Source organism: Scyliorhinus torazame, chromosome 14, assembly GCF_047496885.1.
Source record: "Scyliorhinus torazame isolate Kashiwa2021f chromosome 14, sScyTor2.1, whole genome shotgun sequence".
NCBI classification, from domain to species: Eukaryota; Metazoa; Chordata; class Chondrichthyes; order Carcharhiniformes; family Scyliorhinidae; genus Scyliorhinus; species Scyliorhinus torazame.
In genome coordinates, this window is record NC_092720.1 from 126,301,471 (window position 1) to 126,329,296 (window position 27,826).

At 46.1% G+C, this 27,826-nt stretch overlaps 1 protein-coding gene across 3 annotated transcripts in view; it reads right to left on the reverse strand.

Moving 5' to 3' along the window:
- The window catches only part of LOC140390019 (septin-2), a 138,210-nt gene that overhangs the window by 69,220 nt on the left and 41,164 nt on the right, over positions 1 to 27,826 (reverse strand). For 2 of the 3 annotated variants that reach the window (XM_072474845.1, XM_072474847.1), the window contains exons 2-3: positions 13,435 to 13,484; positions 6,907 to 7,066 (exon numbers count right to left, since the gene is read on the reverse strand). In XM_072474845.1, coding sequence (XP_072330946.1) covers positions 6,907 to 7,066; positions 13,435 to 13,461 — 187 coding nt within the window. In that variant the 5' untranslated portion in view covers positions 13,462 to 13,484. The remainder of the gene's footprint in view (positions 1 to 6,906; positions 7,067 to 13,434; positions 13,485 to 27,826) is intronic. The other variant, XM_072474846.1, reaches the window with a different exon arrangement.

Consider the following 27,826-nt stretch of genomic DNA (forward strand, 5'->3'; position numbering starts at 1 on the left):
GTCACCGAATTGTGGTCACTGTCCCCAAAGTGCTCTCCTACCTCCAAATCCAACACCTGGCCTGGTTCATTACCCAAAACCAAATCCAACGTGGCCTCGCCTCTTGTTGGCCTGTCAACATATTGTTTCAGGAAACCCTCCTGCACACACTGTACAAAAAACGACCCATCTATTGCACTCAAACTATATCTTTTCCAGTCAATATTTGGAAAGTTAAAGTCTCCCATAATAACTACCCTGTTACTGTCGCTCTTATCCAGAATCATCTTCGCCATCCTTTCCTCTACATCCCTAGAACTATTAGGAGGCCTATAAAAAACTCCCAACAGGGTGACCTCTCCTTTCCTGTTTCTAACTTCAGCCCATACTATCTCGGAAGAAGAGTCCCCATCTAGCATCCTCTCCGCCACCGTAATACTGCTCTTGACTAGCAGCGCCACACCTCCCCCTCTTTTGCCTCCTTCTCTGAGCTTACTAAAACACCTAAACCCCGGAACCTGCAACATCCATTCCTGTCCCTGCTCTATCCATGTCTCCGAAATGGCCACAACATCGAAGTCCCAGGTACCAACCCATGCTGCCAGTTCCCCTACCTTGTTTCGTATACTCCTGGCATTGAAGTAGACACACTTCAAATCACCTACCTGAACACTGGCCCCCTCCTGCGACGTCAAATCTGTGCTCCTGACCTCTATACTCTCATTCTCCTTTACCCTAAAACTACAATCCAGGTTCCCATGCCCCTGCTGCATTAGTTTAAACCCCCCCAAAGAGCACTAACAAATCTCCCCCCCAGGATATTTGTGCCCCTCAGGTTCAGATGTAGACCATCCTGTCTGTAGAGGTCCCACCTTCCCCAGAAAGAGCCCCAGTTATCCAGAAATCTGAATCCCTCCCGCCTGCACCATCCCTGTAGCCACGTGTTTAAATGCTCTCTCCCCCTATTCCTCATCTCACTATCACGTGGCACGGGCAACAACCCAGAGATAACAACTCTTTGTTCTAGTTCGGAGCTTCCATCCTAGCTCCCTGAAAGCCTGCCTGACATCCTTGTCCCCTTTCCTACCTATGTCGTTAGTGCCAATGTGGACCACGACTTGGGGCTGCTCCCCCTCCCCCCTAAGGACCCGGAAAACACGATCTGAGACATCACGTACCCTTGCACCTGGGAGGCAACATACCAAACGTGAGTCTCTCACGCTCCCACAAAATCTCCTATCTGTGCCCCTGACTATAGAGTCCCCAATTACTAATGCTCTGCTCCTCTCCCCCCTTCCCTTCTGAGCAACAGGGACAGACTCCGTGCCAGAGGCCCGTACCCCATGGCTTACCCCTGGTAAGTTCCCCCCCCCCCCCCCCCCCCCCACAAGTATCCAAAGCGGTATACTTGTTTCTCAGGGGAACGACCGCAGGGGATCCCTGCACTGACTGCTTTTTCCCAGTCCCTTTTACAGTTACCCACCTATCTCCAATCTTTGGTGTAACTAATTCCCTGAAGCTGCTATCTATGACCCCTTCTGCCTCCCGAATGATCCGAAGTTCTTCCAACTCCAGCTCCCTAACTCGGTCTTGGAGGAGCTGGAGATGGCAGCACTTCCTGCAGGTAAAATCAGCAGGGACACTAACTGCATCCCTCACCTCAAACATCCTGCAGGAGGAACATTGCACTCCCTTCCCTGCCATTCCTCTAACTTTCTACCAAGATCTGGCTAACAACTAAATTAATTTTTTTTAATAAAAAATAATAATAATATAATAAAATATGGTACTTACCTCAGACCAATGGGTTTTATTATTAGGTTAGAGGAGGAGGACGGGTGGGAGACACTACACGTGTAGTGTCTCGGGTTTCCTCTCCACCGGAATTTATTGGTGAGGGTCTTCCCAGACGTCCGCGGGTCGACTTCCTGTTCCCGCCTAACACTAATTTTTAAAAAAATATTCTCAGCTCCTGCTGAAATTGACTAACCAGCCAGCTCCACTCCCGCCGAAATCGACTGGCCTGCCCCTGCAAAGACAAGTGCTTTTAAAGGACAGACTTACCTCCCAGCAGCCACTTCCGCACTGCTCCCGCTGAAACTGACTCACCAGCTGTTCTCACACCGAAATCGACTGCCGCAATTTCTGGTTTAGATGCAGAGTGCAGCTCCCACCACATTTTCCTTAAATATATCCCAATCTGGGAACCTCAGCACTGAATTTCAGATAGCCTCAGGACTTTCAGGAATCTGATCGGCTGGAGAAGATCCTAGCTGTTTGCTGAGCATCTCGTAAGTGGCTATGGTTTATTCTATTCTAAAGGTTTCCAATAGTATGGGAACTGTACTTTTGTAAGTTGATAGAGCAGCAAGTGTTAGGGTATGTTAATAGCCAGCGCAGGTCACGGGAGCCAAGGTAGATCCATAAAATAAAAAAACAAAAACTTTAAAATCAAATAATTAACGTTACACCTAAAACACATACACCGGTCTAGTTAAGAAACATCATTTCTAGTTGTCAGTGGTAGTAGCATTGAACCAGGACAGGAAATTATAGCATATATAAGTAGGAAAGTAATTAAATTAACTAAATAACAAGTAACAATGGAAGGACAAATATTATGATGCCCTAGAATGTGGGCATTTTTGGACGCCAAGGTGATCCAGGACAAACACTTTTGCAGAAAGAACGTGTACGCAGCAAGGGGATTTCAGGAAGCCAACTGCAGACACTGCGCAACATCAGGGAGGGGGAGAAAATACCTGGACACTATGTACTGCACCATGGGTTGTGGATTTCAAATTTATTACATTAATCTTGGAATTTGGAGAAAGGCACAAGAATGATCAGAACAGTGTAATTAAACCTGTAATGCAATTAAACCAGGAGGATTTTGCTAATGGGAAATTTGAGAATGATTTTTGGATCCATCTTTTGTGAAGGGAAATGTTAAAATATTTAATGAGGAACAACCTTGAGCAGTTAGTATATTTTTTTTGAAGAACTGATTTGATTTTTTGCAGATGCTGCAACAGCAACAACTGTTACTACCCTGAGGAACTCCTGCAGTGATGTCCTGGAGCAGAGATGATTGACCGCCAACCACCACAACCATTCTCCTTTGTGCCAGGTAGGACTGCAACCAGCAGAGAGTTGTCCCCAATTCCCATTGACTACAGTTTTGTTAGGGATCCTTGATGTGATACTCAAATGCTGCCTTGATGTTAAGGGCAGTCACTCTCACCTCTGGCATTCAGTTCTTTTGTCCACGTTTGAACCAAGGTTATGATGAGGTCAGGAGCTGAGTGACCCTGGCAGAAGCCAAGCTGAGTGTTCGTGAGCAGGTTATTGCTGACTAAGTGCTCCTTGATAGCACTTTGATGACTCCTTCCTTCACTGTGCTGGTGATGGAGGAAAGTAGGCCGATGGTTGGTAATTGGCTGTTAGATTTGTCCAGTTTCCGGTGTGCAGGACACATCTCGGCAATTTTTCACGTTGTCATGTTGCTGCCAGTGTTGTAGCTGCACTGGAACAGCTTGGCTCAGGATGCGGCAAGTTCTGGAGCAAAGTCTTCAGTACTAGTGGCGTAATATTGTTAAGGCCCATAGCCTTTGCTGTATCCAGTGCCTTCAGCCGTTACTTAATATCACGTGGAGTTAATCGTATTGGCTGAAGATCGACATCTGCGATGCTGGGGACCTCCGGAGGAGACTCGGCACTTGCGGCTGAAGATTGTCGCGAATGCTTCTGCCTCGTCTTTTGCACCATATATGCTGGGCTCCTCCATCATTGAGGATGGGAATACTTGTAGAGCCTGCTCTTCCAGTGAGTTGTTTAATTGTCCACATTCACAGCTGGATGTGGCAGGACTGCAGGGCTTAGATCAGATGTGTTCATTGTGGAATCACTTTGCTTTGTCTATTACTTGCTGCTTACGCTGTTTGGCACACTAGTAGTCCTGTATTGTAGCGTCACCAGGTTGACACCTCATTTTTTTGATGTGCCTGGTGTTGCTCCTGGCATGCTCTCCTGCATTCTTCATTGAACCAGGGCTGATACACTGCCTTGGTGGTAATGGTGGATATGCCAGGCCATGAGGTTACAGATTGTGGCGGAGTACAATTCTGCTGCTGCTGATGGCCCACAGCGCCTCATGGATGCCCAGTTTTGAGTTGCTAGATCAGTTTGAAATCTATTCCATTTAGCACTGTGGTAGTGCCACACAACACAATGGAGGATATCCTCAATCCGAAAATAGGACTTTGTCTCCACAAGGATACTGTCATGGACAGATACATCTGCAGCAGGCAGGTGGGAGAGGATGAGGATCAAGTATCTTTTTCCCTCATTTCCCTCACCACCTGCTGCAGTTCCAGTCTAGCAGCTACGTCCTTTAGGACCCAGCTTCCATGGTCCGTGTTGGTACTACCGAGCCACTCTTGGTGATGGACATTGAACACCCTCAGTGTTTCCTCCAAGTGGTGTTCAACATGGAACGAACAGCTGACGGTCGACGGAACGCAGTAATCAGCAGGTTTTCTTGTCCATGTTTAACCTAAAGCCAAGAGACTTCATGAGGTCCAGAGTTGATGTTGAGTACTCCCAGGGCCACCCCCTCACCACTGTATACCATTGTGACACCACCTCTGCTTGGTCCACCTTGCCAGTGAGACAGGACATACCCAGGAATGGAGATGGTGGTGTCTGGGACATGTCTGTACAGTTGGATTCTGTGAATATGATGTCAGGCTGTTGTTTGATTAGTATCGTGAGTCAGGTCTCCCACTGGCACAAGCCCCAAGATACTGGTGTGGACTTTGCAGGATCGATAGGGTTGAGTTTGCCGTTGTCACTTCCAGTGCCTGGGTTGATGCCAGGTGGTCCATCCAGTTTCATTCCTTTTTCATGCTTCTGGCGCAGTTGAATACAACAGAGTGGCTTGCTCGGCCATTTCAGAGGGCATTTCAGAGGGCATTTAAAAGTCAACTATGGGCCTGGGCCACATGTGGGCCAGACCAGGTACGCATGGCAGGTTTTCTTCCCTAAAAGGACATTACTGAACCAGATTAGTTTTTACGACAATCGACAATGTTTAATGGTGATTCGCACTGCTGCCACACGGCACCGAGACACGGGTTTGATCCCGGCCCCAGGTCACTGTCCGTGTGGAGTTTGCACATTCTCCCCGTATATGGATGGGTCTCACCCCCACAACCCAAAGATGTGCAGGGTAGGTGGATTGGTCATGCTAAATTGCCCCTTAATTGGAATTTTTAATTTAAAAAAAGACAATGGTTTCATGGCGATAACTTTTAATTCCAGATATTTTATTGAGTTTAAAGTTCTACCCCGTGCCGTGTGGGATTTGAGCCCCGGTCGCCAGATCATTACTCTGGGTCTCTGGATTACTAGCCCAGCGACAATACCACCGCCTCCCATAGGTTTCATTAAATTGGAAAAGATTGAATGCAACTCCTTTTTTCAAAAGGGAGGAAGGCAGAAAGGAGGAAGTTATAGGCCAGTTAGCTTAACATCTGTCACAGGGAAAATGTTAGAAGCTATCATTAAAAGACATTATAACAGAGTCTTTAGATAAATTCAAGGTAACTAGGCAGAGTCAATATGGCTTTATGAAAGGGAAATGATTAACAATTTATTGGAGTTTTTGAAGCAATAACAGATACTGTAGGTAAAGGGGAACCAGTGAACTGGTGGATGAATTTTCACTGGGCACTTGATAAGGTTCTTCATCAAATGTTCTTATGGGAACTAAAAGCTCATGGCATGCGGGGTAACACATTGACACAGACAGAAGATTAGTTAGTTAACCTTAAATAGTGCTAACCTTAAACAGTTGGCATTTTCTGATCAGCAGGATGTGACAAGTTGTGTACCATAGGGTTCCGGGCTGGGGCCTCAATTCTTTATAACTTATATCTATGATTTGGATGAAGGAATTTGCTGATGACACAAAGATAGGTAGGGAAAAAAGTTAAGAGGACATAAGAAGGTTACAACAAGAAATAAGGAAGTTAGGTAAGTGGAATAAGATCTGGCAAATGGAGTTTAGGGATGCAGATGTATGTGAAGTTGTCAATTTTGGCAGAACAAAATTAAAAGAGGCATATTATTGAGAGATTGAGTGATCTGGGTGTCCCAAAGTATGAATCGCAAAAGGTTCGTATGCAAGTATAGCAAGTCATCAGCAAATATTGTTATTGTTTTATTGCAACAACATTTGAGCACAACAGTAATGAGGTTATGCTTCTGTTATGCAGGGCACTGGTGATACCATGTCTGGAGTACTATGTTGATCACCTTATTTAAGGATAGGTGCATTAGAAGCAGTTCAGAGAAGGCTCATCAGATTAACACCTGGAACGGATCATCTTATAAAGGAAAGGCTGGACTCGTCTCTGCTGGAGTTTAGAACAGTAAGAGGCAACTTGATTGAAACATACAAGAATTCTGAGGAGACTTGACAGAGTTGATGTGAAAAGGATGTTTCCTTTGAGATTCTCCAACTCAGGGTCACTTTCAAAATACTGCATCGCCCATTTAGGACAGCGATGAAGAAAATAACTCAGATGAGACACTGGAATTCTCTTCCTCAAAAGGGGGCGGTGACAGCGTCTTCGAATATCTAAGACAGAAGTAGATAGATTCTCAAAAAGGTTATCGACAGGTTGGGGGGTAGGCAGGATGTGGAGTTGAGATTAAAATCAAATCAGCCATGGCGTTATTGAATGGCAGGGCAAGCTGGAGGGGCCAAATGGTCTACTCCTGTTCCTAATGTCTGTATATTCATAGGTAACATGAAACACCTACAAAAAACATTTCCTTGAACATGCACATCCCCAACTCGCAAAGAGGATGACAAACTTCTACAAAAATATTGAAAACTTGAGAAATAAATAAACCACTTACCAACCACCATGAGTGTGAATTCAAACCCTTTCTTCACAGATTTACGATGCACCTGATTAGGCAGATTGGCAAATCCCACATAACCCGGAGTCTCTGGATTGGTGAATTGAGCTTGCTGCTGCTGCTGTTGTTGTAACAGTTGCTGCTGCTGTTGAAGCATCTGCAAAAAATCAAATCAGTTTAAAAAACTGTTCAAGGTTCCTCATCAAACTTTTAACATTCTCTTCACAAAAGATGGATCCAAAAGTTATTTTCACATTACCCCAAAGCCAAATCCTCCTGGTTTAATTACAAGTCACAGGTTTAATTACACTGTTCTGATCATTCTTGCGCTTTTCTCCAAACTCCCAAGATTAATGCAATAAATTTGAAGTAAACAGCTTGAAACGTAATCCAACAAAGAATTACATGGCGCAGTACATTTAAGTCAAATAAAACATTTGCAGATTGTCAAATACGCTTCCTGCCTGGCAACTATATTTTAAGCTGTTCTCCCAAGTGATTCCGCTTCTTGCAGTGTTCGGGATCAATTTGATTCTCTCTAGTCACTTTGTAGTTTGGCATTGCAAATACTTGGTGCATGTTCAACAATTTGGCTACCAGGTGGCTTTCACAACCGTAGTTCCTTTCCACCAAATGTAGGCTCAGTCTGGTAGTCATGTTCTTCAGAACTCAGCCAGTGGGGCTACTCTTAACAATGCTCTCATATTAGACAAGTGTATATAATTACAGGCCCATCCTCCTGATTCCCACTCTACAAGGAGGTACAAAAGCAAATAAAGAGGGCAGGCTCATTGCATGGTTCCAGTGAACAGATACTGGTTCATCCTAACATTTTATGAATGACAGCACTGGATAAGAGTGTAAACAAAAGAGCACAGCAATGAAAGACTATGTGACAATACCAAAAGGGACCACAAGTGCCTAAGTAAGGGTTTCTTCAGCTCCTCCCGACTGGAACTGAATCTCAAAGAGTAGAATAAGGCCCTGAATAGGTTAAGACAACAGTTGCTTGGCCCATATATTCTGCTGCCCATTCACCAAGTGAACAAGAGGTTTCATGTTGGCCAAAGCACCCTTTTCATATTAAATATTTTCATCTCAATTCCTTGGCTACGAACTTTTTCATTATTGTATACTGGAAACTTCAAATATATTTTAGTCTCACAACCGGATTTGATTTTCAAAAAGAGCAAAACAAGTTTCGTAAACAAGTCCCACTGCTTCTTCAAGGTCTAGAGTGCCAGAGGAAGAGATTAGGTTGTAGATTTTAGAGACAATATAATCTGGATACATTTGCAGTTGCTAATCAATTCCAAAGTTGCACTTATGGCAACTCCTTAATCTTTATATGCAAGCTCTGATCCAAACATAAGATGTCATATAGCAGAACACTATGGGTGTTGGAAATCTGGAACAAAAACAGAAAATTTTACAAATACTATTTAGCAACTGTGGAGAAAGTTAACTTTTCAGTTCTGAAGGGTCAATATCCAGAAATGTTAAACTTTGTTTTTCTCTCCGCTAATGTTATAAGATCTATGCAGCCTTTGAGTATTTTAGAGTTCTGTTGCATAAGATTTATTGGTCTTTACAGAGTTTAGTGATGGTCTTGATTATTAAATGGTCCCCAAGTAGTATTGCACTTTCCCTCTCCCTTCCCCACCTTGCTAAATCCTGACTGAGATTCAACCCCTGGCTCTTGGTTTGGCTAAAATCTAGAGATGGGTTGATAGCTTTAGCTGTATTTACAGAGACACCAAATCGCAGAATAGCTGCACAGCTGGAATACACATTCTTCAGACAGCAGCATAACCCCCCAGGGTAGTCTCTCTCTCCTCCCGTTCCAATGTAAGCTGGTGAGTTTAAAAACTCGCACACTGTGGAAAGCCTTGTAACATGCTTCTTTAAAAATGTATCTTGCTACATTGGGTTGCCACCGCTACTGGAGCACATTCCTCCAAGTCTCATCACATGACACTTCAAGTGCTCACTGAAAGTGAAGGTTTAATTCATTTTTTGCAAACTCAAACAGATGCGATCAGTAGGAGTATGCAACAAAACTGAGCCAGACACACTGGAATGTCAGAAGTTTGATCATGCAGTGCTGAGTTTACTCATTACAGCTGGAGTGGCAGTAGAATTAGGGAGAACAGCCAGTGTTTGTACTAAACACCTGCTCAAAGGGGAGGCTCATGATTGGGTTTTGCTGAGTTGCCTCTGTATTCTGTACACATCTACTCTCCAGGTTCACGAGATTTTCATCCAACACTCCTGGAACAACACTCCAGTGAATGGTGCCGACTGATATACAAGGGGTGACGTTCTGATGAAGAAAGGAGCATTGGAGCAAAGGAAAAAGTAAAATTGCTCGTAGGTAGGGGAATTACTATTTTGAGGGGAAATATCTATTTAAATTCTGGGCTCTTAACACAACCTCTTAAAAGGTCACAATTGAGTTGCTAACCTTTTGGTATCCTGCCCAATTCGTCTGTCAAGAGCTGAAACTCATGATTTCAATTCTCTCCTTCACGCAGATCAAGCACACCCCTTTTTTGGCAACATAAATATTGAGTGGCATGTCAGCCCAGAAATCCGCTTGTGCCCAAGATGGAATGGTCAGCACTGCCATGGACAAATTCAGGAATGGCCCCTCAATGTACACCATTGGGTTGGTGGGCTCAACAGCCTTGAATTGTGCATCCTAGTGTTAGCATACAACACTCCATTACAAAGTCTACCAATTATTTCCTATAGGCTAAGCTGGAAGCAGCCCCCAGAGCTGGCCTGCAGAATCCCCAAGCTGGAGTTGAGCTCATCGTTAAACAGATGTTGGGTAGTAATCTTGGATCTTGCATTATGCACGTGCATTGGCACCAAGCATAAATCCAAGTACATTTCTCCAGGGTTCCGAGCAATAACTGGGTGATTAATTTTCCATTCATGGAGTCTCCAGGACAAACTGAGGAAGTTAGTAACTCTTATCGCCACACCTCATTGAAATTACCAGGGCTAAGATGAATAGCTTATTTTGTTAGGTAAGGGCATGAAGGGGTGCAGAGCCAAGATGGGTAAACGAAATTGAGGTAATAGATCGAGCATGATCAAAGAGTGGAGGGTGACTCCTGTCCGTGTCCCACTTTTAAAACTACAATGATTGCATTGACATAACCGTGACAAAATATTTGGGTAATGAACACCTTGACAGATATTGAAGCCTCCTCGCTCAGTTTTATTTTCCACTGCCTGCCCCTCAGAATGCATTAATAAAATTTTGATTGACTGAATAGAGTTCTTTGATGGACAAATGAAGAAGGTTTGATGGACAAATGGAGGGCAATGAGAGTAATTTTGCAAAAGACATTTGAGCAAGTAGCATATAAAAGTCTTGAGCAGAATTAAAGCTAGTGGGATAAAAGTGACAGTGGCTACGTGAATACAAACTTGGCTACGGGACAGAAAGGAGAAAAAAGGATTAATTGCTGTTTTTCCAGGTTTGCGGCAGGGATAGTCGGCGTTCCACTGAGGTCAGTGTTTGAACCATTGCTCTTTTTGATATATTAATAAACAGGACTTTCATAGAATTTACAGTGCTGAAGGAGGCCATTAGACACATCGAGTCTGCACCGGCTCTTGGAAAGAGCACCCTCCCCAACCGCACACCTCCACCCTATCCCCATAACTCCACCCAACACGAAGGGCAATTTTGGACACTATGGGCAATTTAGCATGGCCAATCCACCTAATCTGCACACTTTGGACAGAGGAAACCGGAGCACCCGGAGGAAACCCACGCACACAGGGGGAGAACGTGCAGATTCCGCACAGACAGTGACCCAAGCCGGGAATCAAACCTGGGACCCTGGAGCGGTGAAGTAATTGTGCTAATCACTATGCTACCGTGCTGCCCATATGACTTGGATATGCAGGGTGTAAGTTCAGAGTCTGCAAATAAAATGAACTAGGAAATGAAGAGGGCAGTCATAGACTTCTGGGAGGACAAACTGATGAAATGCAAAGACATATGGGCCGATAAAATTTAATGCTGAGAAATGTGAAGCAAAACTTTTTGGGAGGATGAGAGAAGCAGTATGATCAAAATCATACAATTTTAAAGGGAATGTGGGGAGAGAAACCTGGGGGAACAGCTACCAAACCTCAAGATTCCAAATGCTTTTTAATAGGCACCCAAGTGTATAATAGAAAGGAAGTTATGTTGAATATTTCTAAACTTAGAAAATTTTCAAATCTGGGTAAAACATTAGGAAAACGTCATGACCTTGGAGGGTGCAAAGATTTACTCGGATGGTACCAGAGATGAGGTAATTAATTCATATGTGGAACGATCAGAGAAGTTGGTTGAAGTTTTCCCCTTAGGGCAGAGACGATTTTGTAGATTTGATGCATTTTCAACAGTTTTGATAGGATAAATAAGGAAAAAGTATTTCCAGCGATTGATGGGTTAGAAATCAGAGCACATAGAATGTGATTAGCAAAAGAACGAGACACAATAAAGAACGAGACACAATATGAAGAAACTTTAACACATGGAATGTTGTGATCTGGAATGCCCGCCTGAAAGGCTGATGGAACCAGATTTAATATTGGCATTCAAAAGAAAATTGCTTAAGTGCTTGAATAAGATCAAAATTACACGACAATGGGACAGTACAAGGGTGAGATTAATGGGACAGCTCTATCAAATAGCTAGGCATAATGGACAAGGTAGTTTGCTGCTGTGCTGCATCATTCTCAGTTCTGGAAATCCCAACACTGACCAAGCTGCTGGTCAATCCCTTCATCAGCTTGGCATATATTAATAAGTACATTCTCTGAAGCAACTTGGGACTTCTCTAATGTCAAATGCAAACTGTTAAAACAAGGAAGCTGTTTATTCTGCTGGCTATTGACAAGCAGAAACCTCCGTTCAAAACATTTCCCCCAAATGCAGTGCACTTTAATTCCATGGCCACCAGCAGATATCTTAAGAGCATCTGCTGATTCAACCACACTTTTGTTCACCTTCTTTCGCTCCTATGTAGTCAACCCATCCGATTCTCATTACATTCAATCTGAGGAAATCAATCTACCTTGCTCTACTTTTAAGAAACACGACCATTATTTAGAGTCATTTTCAAGCATTGCAATCTGCAATATGTTGTCTGCTGGTAGTGCTGCATTTATAGTGCAGAGCCAAGAAATATAGCTGCCACCAACTGGACTGACCATTCCCTTCTAGATGTACAATGCAAATTATACTGATCGAAGATGCAGATTGCACTGCTAATGTAAAAAAATATACGTATGTTGATCACCACACATAGCTGCAACAAATGTGGGCAACACGGTAGCACAGTGATTAGCATTATTGTTCACAGTACCAGGGTCCCAGGTTCAATTCCCGGCTTGGGTCACTATCTGTGCAGAGTCTGCGCGTTCTCAGTGTCTGCGTGGGTTTCCTCCGGGTGCTCCGGTTTCCTCCCACAAGCCCTGAAAGACGTGCGGTTAGGTAATTTGGACATTCTGAATTCTCAGTGTACCCGAACAGGCACCGGAATGTGCCGACTAAGGGCTTTTCACAGTAACTTCACTGCAGTGTTAATGTAAACCTACTTGCGACAATCATCAAGATTATTAAATTAAAATTATATGTTGAAAGTTTCCATTTTTCCCTCATGTCATGGGAATGTCACTTTAAGAGATGCATGTCTTCTCAAGTGGCTGCAGTGATGTCATGGTGTGGGTGGAGCTGGGCTCTGGCTCTGCTTTTTACATTGGGGAGCTGCATTCAAATCAAGGTGGTGTATTTTGGTCTCTCTCTCTGCATGCTAAAGAATGTCTCCAGAACACTGGATGTCGTCAAAATAATACCCGTTTATGTAAGGAATGCAAACCTATTGTTTTTGTAGGAAAAAAGGGTGTTTGGCTTATGGATGTTGTACGGAAAGTTACTACGGGTTACCTATAGAGTACTGTATCTTTGGAGGTGTATGTGTGTTGGCAGTTGATAAGATGTTTACTGTGTGTTTATAAAATGTTAACTGGATTCATAGAATAAACATTGTTTTGTTTAAAAATACTTAAGATCTCTGTTGCATAACACCTGGAAAGTGGGCCCTTGTACTCCCCATAACCAAAATCTATTAAAAGTTGTCAGATGAACTCCATGATATACTTTGGTGTTCTCTAAACCCTGGCTCATAACACACTCAGCATTTTGAACACTTAGCTACAGTATCTTACCAGGAAATACAGTAAAAACTCTCCCATCACTACTGCAAACAGGAAGAGGAAACATGAGCAGAGACATGTCTATATGTTTATTTAGCTCCCTTGTTTGTTTCGTTATGGGAGAATGAAAGCCCTGGAGAGATCACTTTCAGGGACACTCGCCAATTCATACAACAGGTGTGGACCTCATCATCCAAATATTTCACTGTTGCGAGCCCATTAAAACTTCTTTAGAGACAAGGGAAAAGGCACAAACTTCAATCAATTTAAACCCATTCTTGGGTTAAAGATAATTACCTTAAGCTTGTCTGAAGACTGCGACATGATTTAGATGGGGAAATTCTCACCTGAAAAACAAAGTTTTGTTTCAATATACAGTGAAGACACTGGCAACAAAAAGCCACGGGCAAACTGCAAACACTGGCACTGTTGTCAGGACACAATGCTGCACAAAAACTTTTCCAGTTCAATGACTGAAATGGCTGCCCTCATCTTCACACACCCATATTTGTTTTTACGAGTATTCCTGCCCTCGGGAAATATTGCAACGCTGAACATATACTCAAAGGGCTCTTCCATTAACCAGTGGTACGAAGAAGCTTTGCCATGAAATAAGATTGAGGCAAAACTTTTTGAATTTGGTGGGTTTTATATAAAAAAAGACTACCCTGGGCTAAATTAGCGAGATGCTGTCCACATTAATCAGGTGCAAGCGTGATCTCATTCTACAATGTTCAAGAATAGACATTATAACCAATCTTTGAGGCACTATTCCAGGGCCAGTGTTTAATTTAGTTAATGATTGAAGTCAACGATCAACTCTATTTCACATAGAGTATATTGCTGTAAATAACATCAACTGCAGAGATCAAAGCAAGTTCAATCTTAACCACATTCCATGACGTTTTGCAATCAGATAACCAGATAAATAAAAACATTATTTTTCTGGAGTATAAAGGCACAAATATCCTTCCACTACTTGTCATTGAAAGGAGATTACTTCAGAGTGAAAGGTAGACAGTGTGTGTAGTTGGGAATTTGATTGAGGTGGGGCCTTCCTTGACTTTAAGCTCCCAGCAGTTGGTAATTTTTCTTTCTCGTCTCCCAAGCTGGTCGAGTACAACTTTCAATTACTGTGTGTATATATTATTAATTGACTAATTAAACAATTAATATTGGTCAGAGCAGTGTGCCATGACTGTAGCACATGGGAATCTGTGGAATGAATGCAATGCTGGACAATCATATCTGAAATGCCTACAGTCTGCATTTGAACCAGAGGAACTAACATCCTTCCTGGTGGGTTTGCTAGTGCTGCTGGGAGGAGTTTAAACTAATTTGACAGGGGGTAGGGACGCAGACTGTTAGCAGAATAGGCACAGCAAAACACAGAAAAGCAATCAAGTCGGGAAATATAGCGATAGCAAGTTTCAAGGGAGCACGACAAGGCCGGATGACCTCTACTTTAAAGCCAGGAGAATTACAGGTAAAACAGATGAGTTAAGGGCGAGGATTGACACATGAGATTGTGATATAGCAGCCATCACGGAGACGTGGTTGGGGCAGGAGCAGGATTAGACGGTCAACATACCACGGAATTAGAATTTTCAGGAGAGACAGAGGAGCGGGTAAAATAGAAGGAGGCTTTACATTATTCAGTTACAAGCCAGGAGAATTACAGGTAAAACGGATGAGTTAAGGGCGAGGATTGACACACGAGATTGTGATATAGTAGCCATCACGGAGACGTGGTTGGGGCAGGAGCAGGATTAGACGGTCAACATACCACGGAATTAGAATTTTCAGGAGAGACAGAGGAGCGGGTAAAATAGAAGGAGGCTTTACATTATTCAGTTACAAGCCAGGAGAATTACAGGTAAAACGGATGAGTTAAGGGCGAGGATTGACACACGAGATTGTGATATAGTAGCCATCACGGAGACGTGGTTGGGGCAGGAGCAGCATTAGACGGTCAATATACCACGGGATTAGAATCTTCAGGAGAGACAGAGGAGTGGGTAAAATAGGAGGCATTACATTATTCAGTTACTGCAGTAAGGAGAAATGATATCTTGGGAGTGGCAGCAAATGAAGTTTTGTGGGTAGACCTAAAGAATAAAAAAAGGGACAGCCACATTGCTAGGTGTTTATTAAAGACCCCGAGATACCCAGCGGGAAATTGAGGTGCAAATGTGCGCGCAATTCAGTGTGCAAAAACAATATTAGGTGACTTCAAATTTCCCAACATTGATTGGGATAGTCATCATGTTAAGGGCTTAGACGAAGTGGAGATCTTAAAATGTTCACAGGAGAACATTTTACTCAATATGTAGAGGGTCCAATAAGGGACGGTTCAGTGTTGGATCCAATTCTGGGCAATGTAGCCGGACAGATGGTTGATGTGTTGGTTGGGGAGCATTTTGTTGATAGCGATCACAGCTTAAGCAACATCTGTTCAGAGTTGCTGAGCTGAAGTCTGAAAGGCAGATATTGTGGGGCAGTTACCTGGATGATTTTTACTTGGAGGCGATCGCACCTCTTAGGATAAGACCTTCGGATTTGGACAGTGACAGGAGTGTGAGATTGAGAGTGATGCGGGGACTTCTGGTTGCGGCGATGCGGAGCTAAGCCGCACATTTCGGCAGCTCCCGCGATAACGGACTTTTGGGCTCTCCAGAGGAGTGTGGGAAGGTGAAGTAAGGTCCCCCCTTACGTTGTATGGCCGAGATTAGCGGTGGAGCGGTGGGAAAAGAGGCTCTGGAGCAGCGGCAAAAACGAGGGGGAAAAAGCAAGATGGCGGAGATCGAGCAGCATGGGGGCCAGACCAGCAGGAGTTCCTTAAGCGCTGGGTGGAGGAGCTTAAAAAGGTGCTGGCGCCAGTGCTGTTGGCGATCGAGGGGCTGAAGGAGACCCAGAAGGCCCAGGCGGTGGAGCTTCGCGAGATGAGATAAAACGAATGAGAACGAGGACAAGATCCTGGGCCTGGCGGTAAAAATGGAGGCGCACAAGGCAGTGCACAGGAGGTGGGCCGAGAGAATAGAGGTCCTGGAGAACAGGTCGAGGAGGAAGAATCTCCGGATTCTGGGTCTCCCCGAAGGAGTGGAGGGAGCTGATACTGGGGCGTATGAGAGTACGATGTTCCATTCGCTGATGGGTGCGGAGACCTCTCCGAGCCCCCTGGAGCTGGAAGGGGCTCACCGGATCCTGGCGAGGAGACCCAAGGCTGATGAGCCACCAAGGGCGATAGTGGCAAGGTTCCATCGCTTTGCGGACAAAGAAAGTGTTCGGAGATGGGCCAAGAAGGTGCGGAGCAGTAGTTGGGAGAATGCAGTGATCAGAGTTTACCAGGATTGGAGCGCGGAGGTGGCAAGGAGAGCTGGCTTCAACCGGGCCAAGGCGGTGCTGCACAAAAAAAAGAGTCAGGTTCGGCATGCTGCAGTCTGCGCGACTGTGGGTTACTTATCAGGACCGACACCATTATTTTGAAACGCCAGAAGAGGCTTGGACCTTTATTCTGACGGAAAAATTGGACTCGAACTGAGGGGGTGTGGTTGCGGGGGGAGATGTCGGTTGTATATGGGGCTGTAAATATGTGTAAAGATTACTTCATGGGTGGGATGATGGATGGGGATGTGGGTAGAGTTCTGGTTAAAATTCCCCCCTTTTTTCTTTTCTGTAGACGGGATGATGGGGAATGTGGGCGTCGGTGCTGGAGGGAGGCGAGACGCGGGGATGAGGGAACTGGGATAATGGTCGCAACAGGAGCTGCGCCATAGGGGGTGGGGCTGGCTCAGGAAAGCACGGGCTTTTTCCCGCGCTAAAAAGGGGGGGGGGGGGGGGGGAATGGAGGAAGTGAAGGAGAGACTCCCACACTGGGAGATCAACGGGAAGGTGGGGGAAGCCGGGGTCGGCAGAAGTCAGCTGACTCACGGGAGTAATATGAGGGGAGCAAAAGTGCTAGATGTGGATCCAGAGGGGAGGGGGGGGGGGGGGGGGGGACACACACATAAGGGCTGCTTATGTCCCCCCTGTCCGAGGGGGAACTGAAAATGGAAGAGGTGGTTGGGACGGGGGTTCCCCGCCTGGGGGACTGGAGGGTGCGGGAGGCGCGAGCACGGGACTGGCCCAAGATAGGAGATGGCTAGTCGGGGGGTGGGGGGCCCAATCCGGCTGATCACGTGGAATGTGAGGCACCTAAAAGGGCCGGTTAAGAGGGCCCCCGAGTGTTCACGCACCTAAAAGGGACTGGAGGCAGACGTAGTCATGCTTCCGGAGACACATCTGAAGGTGGCAGATCAGGTCAGGTTAAGGAAGGGATGGGTCGGTCAGGTGTTCCATTCGGGGCTGGATGCGAAGAATAGAGGGGTGGCAATACTGGTGGGGAAGCGGGTGTCGTTTTGAGGCCAAGTACATAGTAGCAGACAATGGAGGCAGATACGTGATGGTGAGCGGTAGGTTGCAGGGGACGGAGGTTGTACTGGTGAATGTATATGCCCCGAACTGGGACGATGCTTGGATTCATGAAACGGATGTTGGGGCGTATTCCAGATTTGGAGGTAGGGAGCTTGATAATGGGTGGAGATTTTAACACTGTGCTGGACCCAGCATTAGATCGTTCCAGATCTAGGACGGGGAAGAGGCCGACTGCGACCAAGGTGCTTAGGGGGTTTATGGATCAGATGGGGGGAGTAGATCCGTGGACATTTGCCAGGCCTTTGGCCAGAGAATTTTCTTTTTTCTCCCACGTACATAAGGCCTACTCCCGGATAGATTTTATTGTTCTGGGCAGGACATTGATCCCGAAAGTGGAGGGAACGGAGTATTCAGCCATAGCCATTTCAGACCATGCCCCGCATTGGGTGGAGCTAGAGCTGGGGGAGGAGAGGGACCAACGCCCGTTGTGGCGGTTGGATGTGGGACTGCTGGCAGACGAGGAAGTGTGTGGGAGGGTGCGGGGGTGCATCAAAAGGTATCTGGAGGCCAACGACAACAGGTAGGTGCAGTATGGGAGGCGCTGAAGGCGGTGGTCAGGGGAGAGTTAATCTCCATCAGGGCTCATAGGGTGAAGAGTGAGGGCAGGGAAAGGGAGAGGTTAGTGGGGGAGATTTTAAGGATGCACAGGAGATATGCAGAGGCTCCTGATGAGGGACTACTCAGGGGGAGACGAAGTCTCCAGACGGAGCTCGACCTGTTGACCACAGGAAAGGCAGAGGCACAGTGGAGGAAGGCACAGGGGGCGATATATGAATATGCGGAGAAGGCGAATCGGATGCTGGCACATCAGCTCCGTAAGAGGACGGCAGCGAGGGAAATAGGTGGAGTCAAGGATGGCAGGGGAACTACGGTGCGGAGTGCGGGGAAAGTGAATGAGGCATTCAAGGCCTTTTACGAGGAGCTGTATAGGATCCAGCCCCCAGGGGGAAAAGAGGGGATGCGACGATTCTTGGACCAACTGAGGTTCCCGAGGGTGGAGGAGCAGGAGGTGGCTGGTTTGGGGGTGCTAATTGGGGTGGAGGAGCTGGTTAAAGGACTGGGGAGCATGCAGGCAGGGAAGGCCCTGGGGCCAGATGGGTTCCCGGTGGAGTTTTATAGGAAGTATGTAGACCTGTTGGCCCCGTTGCTGGTAAGGACCTTCAATGAAGCAAGGGAGGGGGGGACCCTGCCCCTGACAATGTCGGAGGCGCCGATCTCTTTGATCTTGAAGCGGGATAAGGACCCACTGCAATGTGGGTCGTATAGACCGATCTCGCTCCTCAACGTAGATGCCAAGTTGCTGGCAAAAATGTTGGCTACGAGGATTGAGGATTGTGTCCCAGGGGTGATTCAAGAGGACCAGACGGGATTCGTAAAGGGTAGGCAGCTAAATACTAATGTGCGAAGGCTCCTAAATGTGACAATGATGCCATCGGTGGAGGGAGAGGCAGAGATAGTGGCAGCCATGGTCGCGAAGAAGGCCTTTGACCGAGTAGAGTGGGAGTATCTCTGGGAAGTGTTGAGGAGGTTTGGGTTCGGGGGAGGGTTTATTAGTTGGGTTAAGCTCCTGTATAGAGCCCCGGTGGCGAGTGTGGTCACGAGCTGGCGGAGGTTGGAGTATTTCCACCTGTATCGAGGGACGAGGCAGGGGTGCCCCCTGTCCCCTCTGCTGTTTGCATTAGCAATTGAACCTTTGGCCATGGCGTTAAGGGAGTCGGGGAAATAGAAGGGGGTGGTTCGAGGGGGAGAGGAACATCGAGTGTCACTGTATGCAGACGACCAGTTGCTGTATGTGGCGGATCCAGTGGAGGGGATAGTTGAGGTCATGCAGATCCTAAGGGAGTCTGGAGACTTTTCGGGCTATAAGCTCAATGTGGGAAAGAGTGAGCTCTTTGTGGTGCATCCGGGGGATCAAGGAAGAGGGATAGACGACCTACCGTTGAGGAGAGCGGAAAGGAGCTTTCAATACTTGGGGATTCAGGTAGCTAGGAGCTGGGGGGTACTGCACAAACTTAATTTGACGCGGCTGGTGGAACAGATGGAGGAGGATTTTAAAAGGTGGGACATGTTGCCACTCTCACTGGCAGGCAGGGTACAGTCGATTAAAATGGTGGTCCTCCCGAGGTTTCTTATTGTTTTTCAATGCCTCCCAATTGTGATTACCAAGGAAGTAGGGTTAATTCCTCTTCCTCGTGTGCCAGGCTTAGCCTGATACAATTTAAGGTGGTTCATAGAGCGCATATGACGGGGGCGAGGCTGAGTAAGTTCTTTGGGGTGGAGGACAGATGTGGGAGGTGCTCAGGAAGCCCGGCGAACCATGTCCATATGTTTTGGTCATGCCCGGCACTGGAGGGGTTCTGGAGGGGAGTTGCGGGAACAGTATCTAAGGTGATGAAAGTCCGGGTCAAGCCAAGCTGGGGGCTATCACTATTTGGAGTAGTGGACGAGCCGGGAGTGCAGGAGGCGAAAGAGGCCGGCATTCTGGCCTTTGCATCCCTAGTAGCCCGGCGAAGGATCTTGTTAATGTGGAAAGAGGCGAAGCCCCCCAGCATGGAAGCCTGGATAAATTATATGGCAGGGTTTATCAAATTGGAGCGGATAAAGTTTGTCTTGAGAGGGTCTGCGCAGAGGTTCTACAGGCGGTGGCAACCGATCCTAGACCATCTTGCGGAGCGTTAGATGAAGGTCGGACAGCAGCAACAGCAACCGGGGGGGGGGGGGGGGCATCGTTTGTGTGTGTGTGGGGGGGGGGGGGGGGGTTCTGGGGGGCATTTGAGCAAGGAAATACATGAATGATCCGGAAAACTGACATGTATGGGAGGAATCCAATGTACAAAGTTCTGTATCTTATTGACTTGCCATGTGAGCTTGCTTTCTTTTTGTAACGGGGGGGGGGGGGGGGGGTTGTTTGTATGGTTGAACATTTTGTTGAAAAATTCTTAGTAAATATATATATTTTTTTTTTAAAAAAGAGTGTGATGCGGACAAGGGGACCCAGAGGGCAAGAGTCCATGAACCTCAGCACCTGTCCATTAAGTTTGAGCAACTCTCAGCTTGTTTGGATGAGAGAGGAGGCTGCAGAAGAGATGAGCAAACTAACTAAGGCACCATGGTACAAGAACCCAAACATTCCCTGGACACAGGAAAGGTTCCAGTGGATTGGAAAAATGCTAACATAACGCCCTTATTCAGAAAGGGAGGGAGGCAGAATGTGGGAAATTACAGACCAGTTAGTTTCACATCTGTTGTTGGGAAATAGTTAGGATCAAAGTAGTAATATTAGGACATTTGGAAAGTCAAAACGCTATCCAGAGTCATGAAGGGTTTATGAAGGGCAAATCATGCTTGACTAATTTGCTGGAGTTTTTTGAAGATGTAACAAAGTGGATAATGGGGATCCTGTAGATATAGGATATCTGGACTTCCTGAAGGCGTTTGATAAGATGCTACACAGAAGGTTAATTCACAAGGTTAGATCAAATGGGATTAGGGGTCATTTATTAGCTTGGATAGAAAACTGGCTGATGCACAAAGACAGTTGGGAGAAATGGGTCTTTTTCTGGATGGCAAGTTCCATCCTTGGGTCCCAGCTATTTACAATCTATATAAACGACTTGGATCCAGGGATAGAAGATTTTATAGCTAAATTTGCAGATGCCACAAAAATAGGTGGGACAGTAAGTTACAATAAGGAAATAAGAACCTTACAAATGGATATAGATAGGTTGGGAGAGTAGGCCAAAATGTGCCAGAAGAAGTTTAACATGGATAAGTACATTTTGGAGCGAATGGAATGTGGGCATTTATAGCTAAAGGAATAGAGCATATAAAAGGTAAGGAAGTGTTGTTGCAACTATACACGGCATTGGTGAGACCAAGCCTTGGAGTATTGTGCACAGTTTTGGGCCCTTATTTGAGGAAAGATGTAAGGACATTGGAGGCAGTTCAGAGGAGGCTCACTAGGTTGACTCCCAAGATGAGGAGTTTGTTATATGAAGAGAGATCGAACAGTTTAGGCCTATACTCCCTGGCATTTAGAAGAATTAGGGGAGAAAAATCGAGGCATACAAGATGCTAAAAGGTATGGATAAAGTAGACGTGGAGCAGATGCTTCCTCTTGTGGGGCATTCTAAAGTGAGAGGTCATAATCTTAGAATAAGAGGTAGCAAATTTAAAACAGATTAGAAGAGAAACTACTCCTCCCAAAGGGTTGTGAATCTGTGGAATTCGCCACCCTAGAATGTGGTGGATGATGGGACAGTGAGTAAATTTAAGGAGGAGTTAGACAGATGTTGAATTGGTATGGGTTGAAGGGTTATGGAGAATGCGCAGGAGAGGAGTTAAGGTCAGGATGAGATCAGTCATGATCCTACTGAACAGCAGAGCGGGCTTGAGATGCTCAATTGCCTACTCCTGCTCCTAGTTCATGTGTTCCAAGAAAGAACTACCCTGGCTGATTTCACCATCCACCTTTTGGCCCGTAGCACTGTAGATGTCAGCACCCCAAGCACATATATAGTGTTCATGATCAATAAGGGGATTTTTTGGGCAGCACAGTGGTGCCTTGGTTAGCACCAAGGTCCCAGGTTCGATCCTGGCTCTGGGCCACTGTCCATGTGGAGTGTGCGCATTCTCCCCGTGTTTTTAAGGGGTTTTCATGATTAATCTGAAGATCAGGGGTTACGGGGAGAAGGCAGGAGAATGGGCCTAGGTGGGTGCTCTTTAAGGGTTGGCGCAGGCTCGATGGGCCGAGTGGCCTCCTTCTGCGGTATAGGGATTCTATGATGTGCAGAAAGTGGGTTCTGGTCCGTGCGATACTGGTACCCGTGTTGGGAAGAGTGAGGGAGCTGTACCGTTAGGACGGTATATACCTGAACCATGCTGCGACCAGTGTTCCCGCATTGCTTAACTAGGGAAGTAGTAGGGCAGCACAGTGGCGCAGTGGTTAGCATTGCTGCCTCATGCGCCGAGGTCCCAGGTTCGATCCCGGCTCTGGGTCACTGTCAGTGTGTAGTTTTTACATTCTCCCAGTGTTTGCGTGGGTTTCACCCCCACAACCCAAAGATGTGCAGGGTAGGTTAATTGACCACGTTAAATTGCCCCTTAATTGAAAAAAAAAAGAATTGGGTAGTCTAACTTATTTTTTTTTAAACTAGGGAAGTAGCGAGGGTATTAAACTAAGTAGCGGAAGCGAAGGGATCAAATTTGGGAAGATGTGGTAAATTAAATAGATTCAAGGCAAAAGAGAAAGGTATCATGTAGGAATTGATAAACAGCCCATGACAGGAAGGGACCGGGTGTACAAGCTAAAACTAAATCGTCAGATAAGCCTATATAAACAATAGAAGGACAAAACTATCCAAATACACTTAGCATTTGAAGCGAAACAAAACAGATGAACTGATAGTTCAAATAAAAATCAAGTATGATCTGATAACCATTACAAAGTCATGGCTGCAGAAAAGATGGGACCCTGAATAATGATGCGTTTGTGACATTTAGGGAGAATAGGAAGTCAGGAGAAAATGGAGGCTTTTTTAATTAATGATGGCATTAGCACAATGGAGTAATGACCTAAGTTCAGGAAACCAGGATGTAGAAATGGTTTGGGTCGAAATGAGAAATGGTAATGGCATGAAGTCATTCAGAGGGCAGTAGAGCGGAGCTGCTGATTGGCTGTTGCGGGGGACATTTGCATACGTGTGTGCTCACCCTAACTTGAAGGTGTACCTGAGCAAGAGACCCTAGCTGTTCAAGTGAAGACAAGCATCCAGTAGAGGGCAGTAGAGTGGAGCTGCTGATTGGCTGTTGCGGGGGAAATTTGCATACGTCCTTGCTCACCCTAACTTGAAAGTGTACCTGAGCAAGAGACCCTAGCTGTTCAAGTGAAGCCAAGCATCCAGCAGAGGGCAGTAGAGCGGAGCTGCTGATTGTCTGTTGCGGGGGAAATTTACATACGTCCGTGTGCTCACCCTAACTTGAAGGTGGTTTGTGGAGGAGCTGTTGTCAAGTGACACTTAAACCCAAAACACTTCAGTGTTTCCCTCCCAACACCCTCCTCTAACCGAAAAAAAAAAACAGCCGCTGTAAAGATCAAGAGGAAGGCTCGAGAGCAGGTAGAAGTAGAAAGAAGTTGAACCATGACGTACAGCCTGCAGGTAAGGGGTTGGCTGGTGACTGGGAAGTAGTTTTTCTTTTATTTTCCCTAGGGTGTGATCGTGCGGGGAGCAGAGGTTGCTGAGTGCTTGCTGAGAATCATAGAATTTATAGAGTTTACAGTGCAGAAGGAGGCCATTCGGCCCATCGAGTCTGCACTGGCTCTTGGAAGGAGCACCCTACCCAAGGTTAATACCTCCACCCTATCCCCATAACCCAGTAACCCCACCCAACACGAAGGGCAATTTTGGACACTAAGGGCAATTTATCATGGCCAATACACCTAACCTGCACATCTTTGGACTATGGGAGGAAACCGGAGCACCTGGAGGAAACCCACGCACACACGGGGAGGATGTGCAGACTCCGCACAGACAGAAGGGGAGTGAATAACAGGTAAGCTCTTTCTTTCTTTTTTTAACCGAGAGGGGATGGCAGGGAAGGTAGTGCAACGTTCCTCCTGCAGAATGTTTGAGGTGAGGGACGCCGTCAGTGTCCCTGCTGATTTCATCTGTGGGAAGTGCAACCATCTCCAGCTCCTCAGAAACCGCGTTAGAGAACTGGAGATGGATGAACTTCGGATCATTCGGGAGGCAGAGGTGGGCATAGATAGAAGCTTCAGGGATGTAGTTACTCTGAAGAATAAAGATAGATGGGTGACAGTGAGGGGGTCTGGGAGGAAGCAGTCAGTACAGGGATCCCCTGTGGTCGTTCCCCTGAGTAACAAGTATATTGCTTTGGATACTATTTGGGGGGGGAGGGGGGGGGGGAAGAGAGAGAGAGAGAGAGAGAGAGAGAGAGAGAGAGAGAGAGAGAGAGAGAGAGAGAGAGAGAGAGAGAGAGAGAGAGAGAGAGAGAGAGAGAGAGAGAGAGAGAGAGAGAGGAGTTGAACACGTGGCTACAGGGATGGTGCAGGAGGGAGCATTTCAGATTTCTGCATAATTGGGGCTCATTCTGGGGTCGGTGGGACCTCTACAAACGGGATGGTCTACATCTGGACCAGAGGGGTACCAATATTCTGAGGGGGAAATTTGCTAATGCTCTTCGGGAGGGTTTAAACTAGTTCAGCAGGGGCTTGGGAACCTGAATTGTAGCTCCAGTATACAGGAGGTTGAGAGTAGTGAGGTCATGAGTAAGGTTTCAAGGTTGCAGGAGTGTACCGGCAGGCAGGAAGGTGGTTTAAAGTGTGTCTTCTTCAATGCCAGGAGCATCCGGACTAAGGTGAGTGAACTTGCGGCATGGGTTGGTACCTGGGACTTCCGATATTGTGGCCATTTCGGAGACATGGATAGAGCAGGGACAGGAATGGTTGTTGCAGGTGCCGGGATTTAGATATTTCAGTAAGCTCAGGGAAGGTGGTAAAAGAGGGGGAGGGGTGGCATTGTTTGTCAAGGACAGTATTATGGTGGCAGAAAGGACGTTTAATGAGGACTCGTCTACTGAGGTAAGAAACAGGAAAGGAGGTGTCACCCTGTTAGGGGTTTTCTATAGGCCTCTGAAAAGTTCCAGAGATGTAGAGGAAAGGATTGCAAAGATGATTCTGGATAGGAGCAAAAGCAACAGGGTAGTTGTTATGGGGGACTTTAGCCTTTCCAATTAATATTTGGAAAGTTATAGTTAGAGTACTTTAGATGGGTCCATTTTCGTCCAATGTGTGCAGGAGGGTTTCCTGACAGTATGTAGATAGGCCAACGAGAGGAGAGGCCATATTGGATTTGGTTCTGGGTAATGAACCAGGACAGGTGTTAGATTTGGAGGTAGGTGGGCACTTTGGTGATAGTGACCACAATTCGATTACGTTTACTTTAGTGATGGAAAGGGATAGGAATACACCACAGGGCAAGCGTAATATCTGGGGGAAAGGCAATTATGATGCGATGAGGCATGACTTAGGATGCATCGGATGGAGAGGAAAACTGTAGGGGATGGGCACAATGGAAATGTGGAGCTTGTTCAAGGAACAGCTACTGCGTGTCCTTGATAAGTATGTACCTGTCAGGCAGGGAGGAAGTGGTCGAGCAAAGGAACCGTGGTTTACTAAAGCAGTCGAACCACTTGTCAAGAGGAAGGAGGAGGCTTATGTAAAGGTGAGAAATGAAGGTTCAGTTAGGGCGCTCGAGTTAAAAGTTAGCTAGGAAGGACCTAAAGAGAGAGCTAAGAAGAACCAGGAGGGGACATGAGAAGTCTTTGGCAGGTAGGATCAAGGATAACCCTAAAGCTTTCTATAGATATGTCAGGAATAAAAGAATGACTAGGTAAGAGTAGGGCCAGTCAAGGACAGTCGTGGGAAGTTGTGCTTGGAGTCCGAGGAGATAGGAGAGGTGCTAAATGAATATTTTTCATCAGTATTCACACAGGGAAAAGATAATGTTGTCGAGGAGAATACGGAGATTCAGGCTACTAGACTAGAAGGGCTTGAGGTTCATAAGGAGGTGGTGTTAGCAATTCTGGAAAGTGTGGAAATAGATATGTCCCCTGGGCCAGATGGGATTTATCCTAGGATTCTCTGGGAAGCTAGGGAGGAGATTGCTGAGCCTTTGGCTTTGATCTTTAAGTCATCTTTGTCTACAGGAATAGTGCCAGAAGACTGGAGGATAGCAAATGTTGTCCCCTTGTTCAAGAAGGGGAGTAGAGACAACCCCGGTAACTATAGACCAGTGAGCCTTACTTCTGTCGTGGGCAAAATCTTGGAAAGGTTCATAAGAGATAGGATGTATAATCATCTGGAAAGGAATAATTTGATTAGAGATAGTCAACACGGTTTTGTGAAGGGTAGGTCGTGCCTCACAAACCTTATTGAGTTATTTGAGAAGGTGACCAAACTGGTGGATGAGGGTAAAGCAGTTGATGTGGTGTATATGGATTTCAGTAAAGCGTTTGATAAGGTTCCCCACGGTAGGCTACTGCAGAAAATACGGAGGCACGGGATTCAGGGTGATTTAGCAGTTTGGATCAGAAATTGGCTAGCTGGAGGAAGACAAAGGGTGGTGTAAATGTTCAGACTGGAGTCCAGTTACTAGTGGTGTACCACAAGGATCTGTTTTGGGGCCACTGCTGTTTGTCATTTTTATAAATGACCTGGAGGAGGGCGTAGAAGGATGGGTGAGTAAATTTGCAGATGACACTAAAGTCGGTGGAGTTGTGGACAGTGCAGAAGGATGTTCCAAGTTACAGAGGGACATAGATAAGCTGCAGCGCTGGGCTGAGAGGTGGCAAATGGAGTTTAATGCAGAAAAGTGTGAGGTGATTCATTTTGGAAGGAATAACAGGAAGACTGAGTACTGGGCTAATGGTAAGATTCTTGGCAGTGTGGATGAGCAGAGAGATCTCAGTGACAATGTGCATAGATCCCTGAAAGTTGCCACCCAGGTTGAGAGGGTTGTTAAGAAGGCGTACGGTGTGTTAGCTTTTATTAGTAGAGGGATTGAGTTTCGGAGCCATGAGGTCATGTTGCAGCTGTACAAAACTCTGGTGCAGCCGCATTTGGAGTATTGCGTGCAGTTCTGGTCGCTGCATTATAGGAAGGATGTGGAAGCATTGGAAAGTGTGCAGAGGAGATTTACCAGAATATTGCCTGGTATGGAGGGAAGATCTTATGAGGAAAGGCTGAGGGACTTGAGGCTGTTTTCGTTAGTGAGAAGAAGGTTAAGAGGTGACTTAATTGAGGCATACAAGATGATCAGAGGATTGGATAGGGTGGACAGTGAGAACCTTTTCCCTCGGATGGTGATATCTAGCATGTGAGGACATAGCTTTAAATTGAGGGGAGATAGATATAAGACAGATGTCAGAGGTAGGTTCTTTACTCAGAGAGTAGTAAGGGTGTGGAATGCCCTGCCTGCAACAGTAGTGGACTTGCCAACACGAAGGGCATTCAAATGGTCATTGGATCGACATATGGATGATAAGGGAATAGTGTAGATGGGCTTTAGAGTGGTTTCACAGGTCGGCGCAACATCGAGGGCCGAAGGGCCTGTACTGCGCTGTAATGTTCTATGTTCTATTTGTGGGAGTAGGGTAATAGGCCCCTTAACAGTAACCATACAGTAGGACTGAGTAT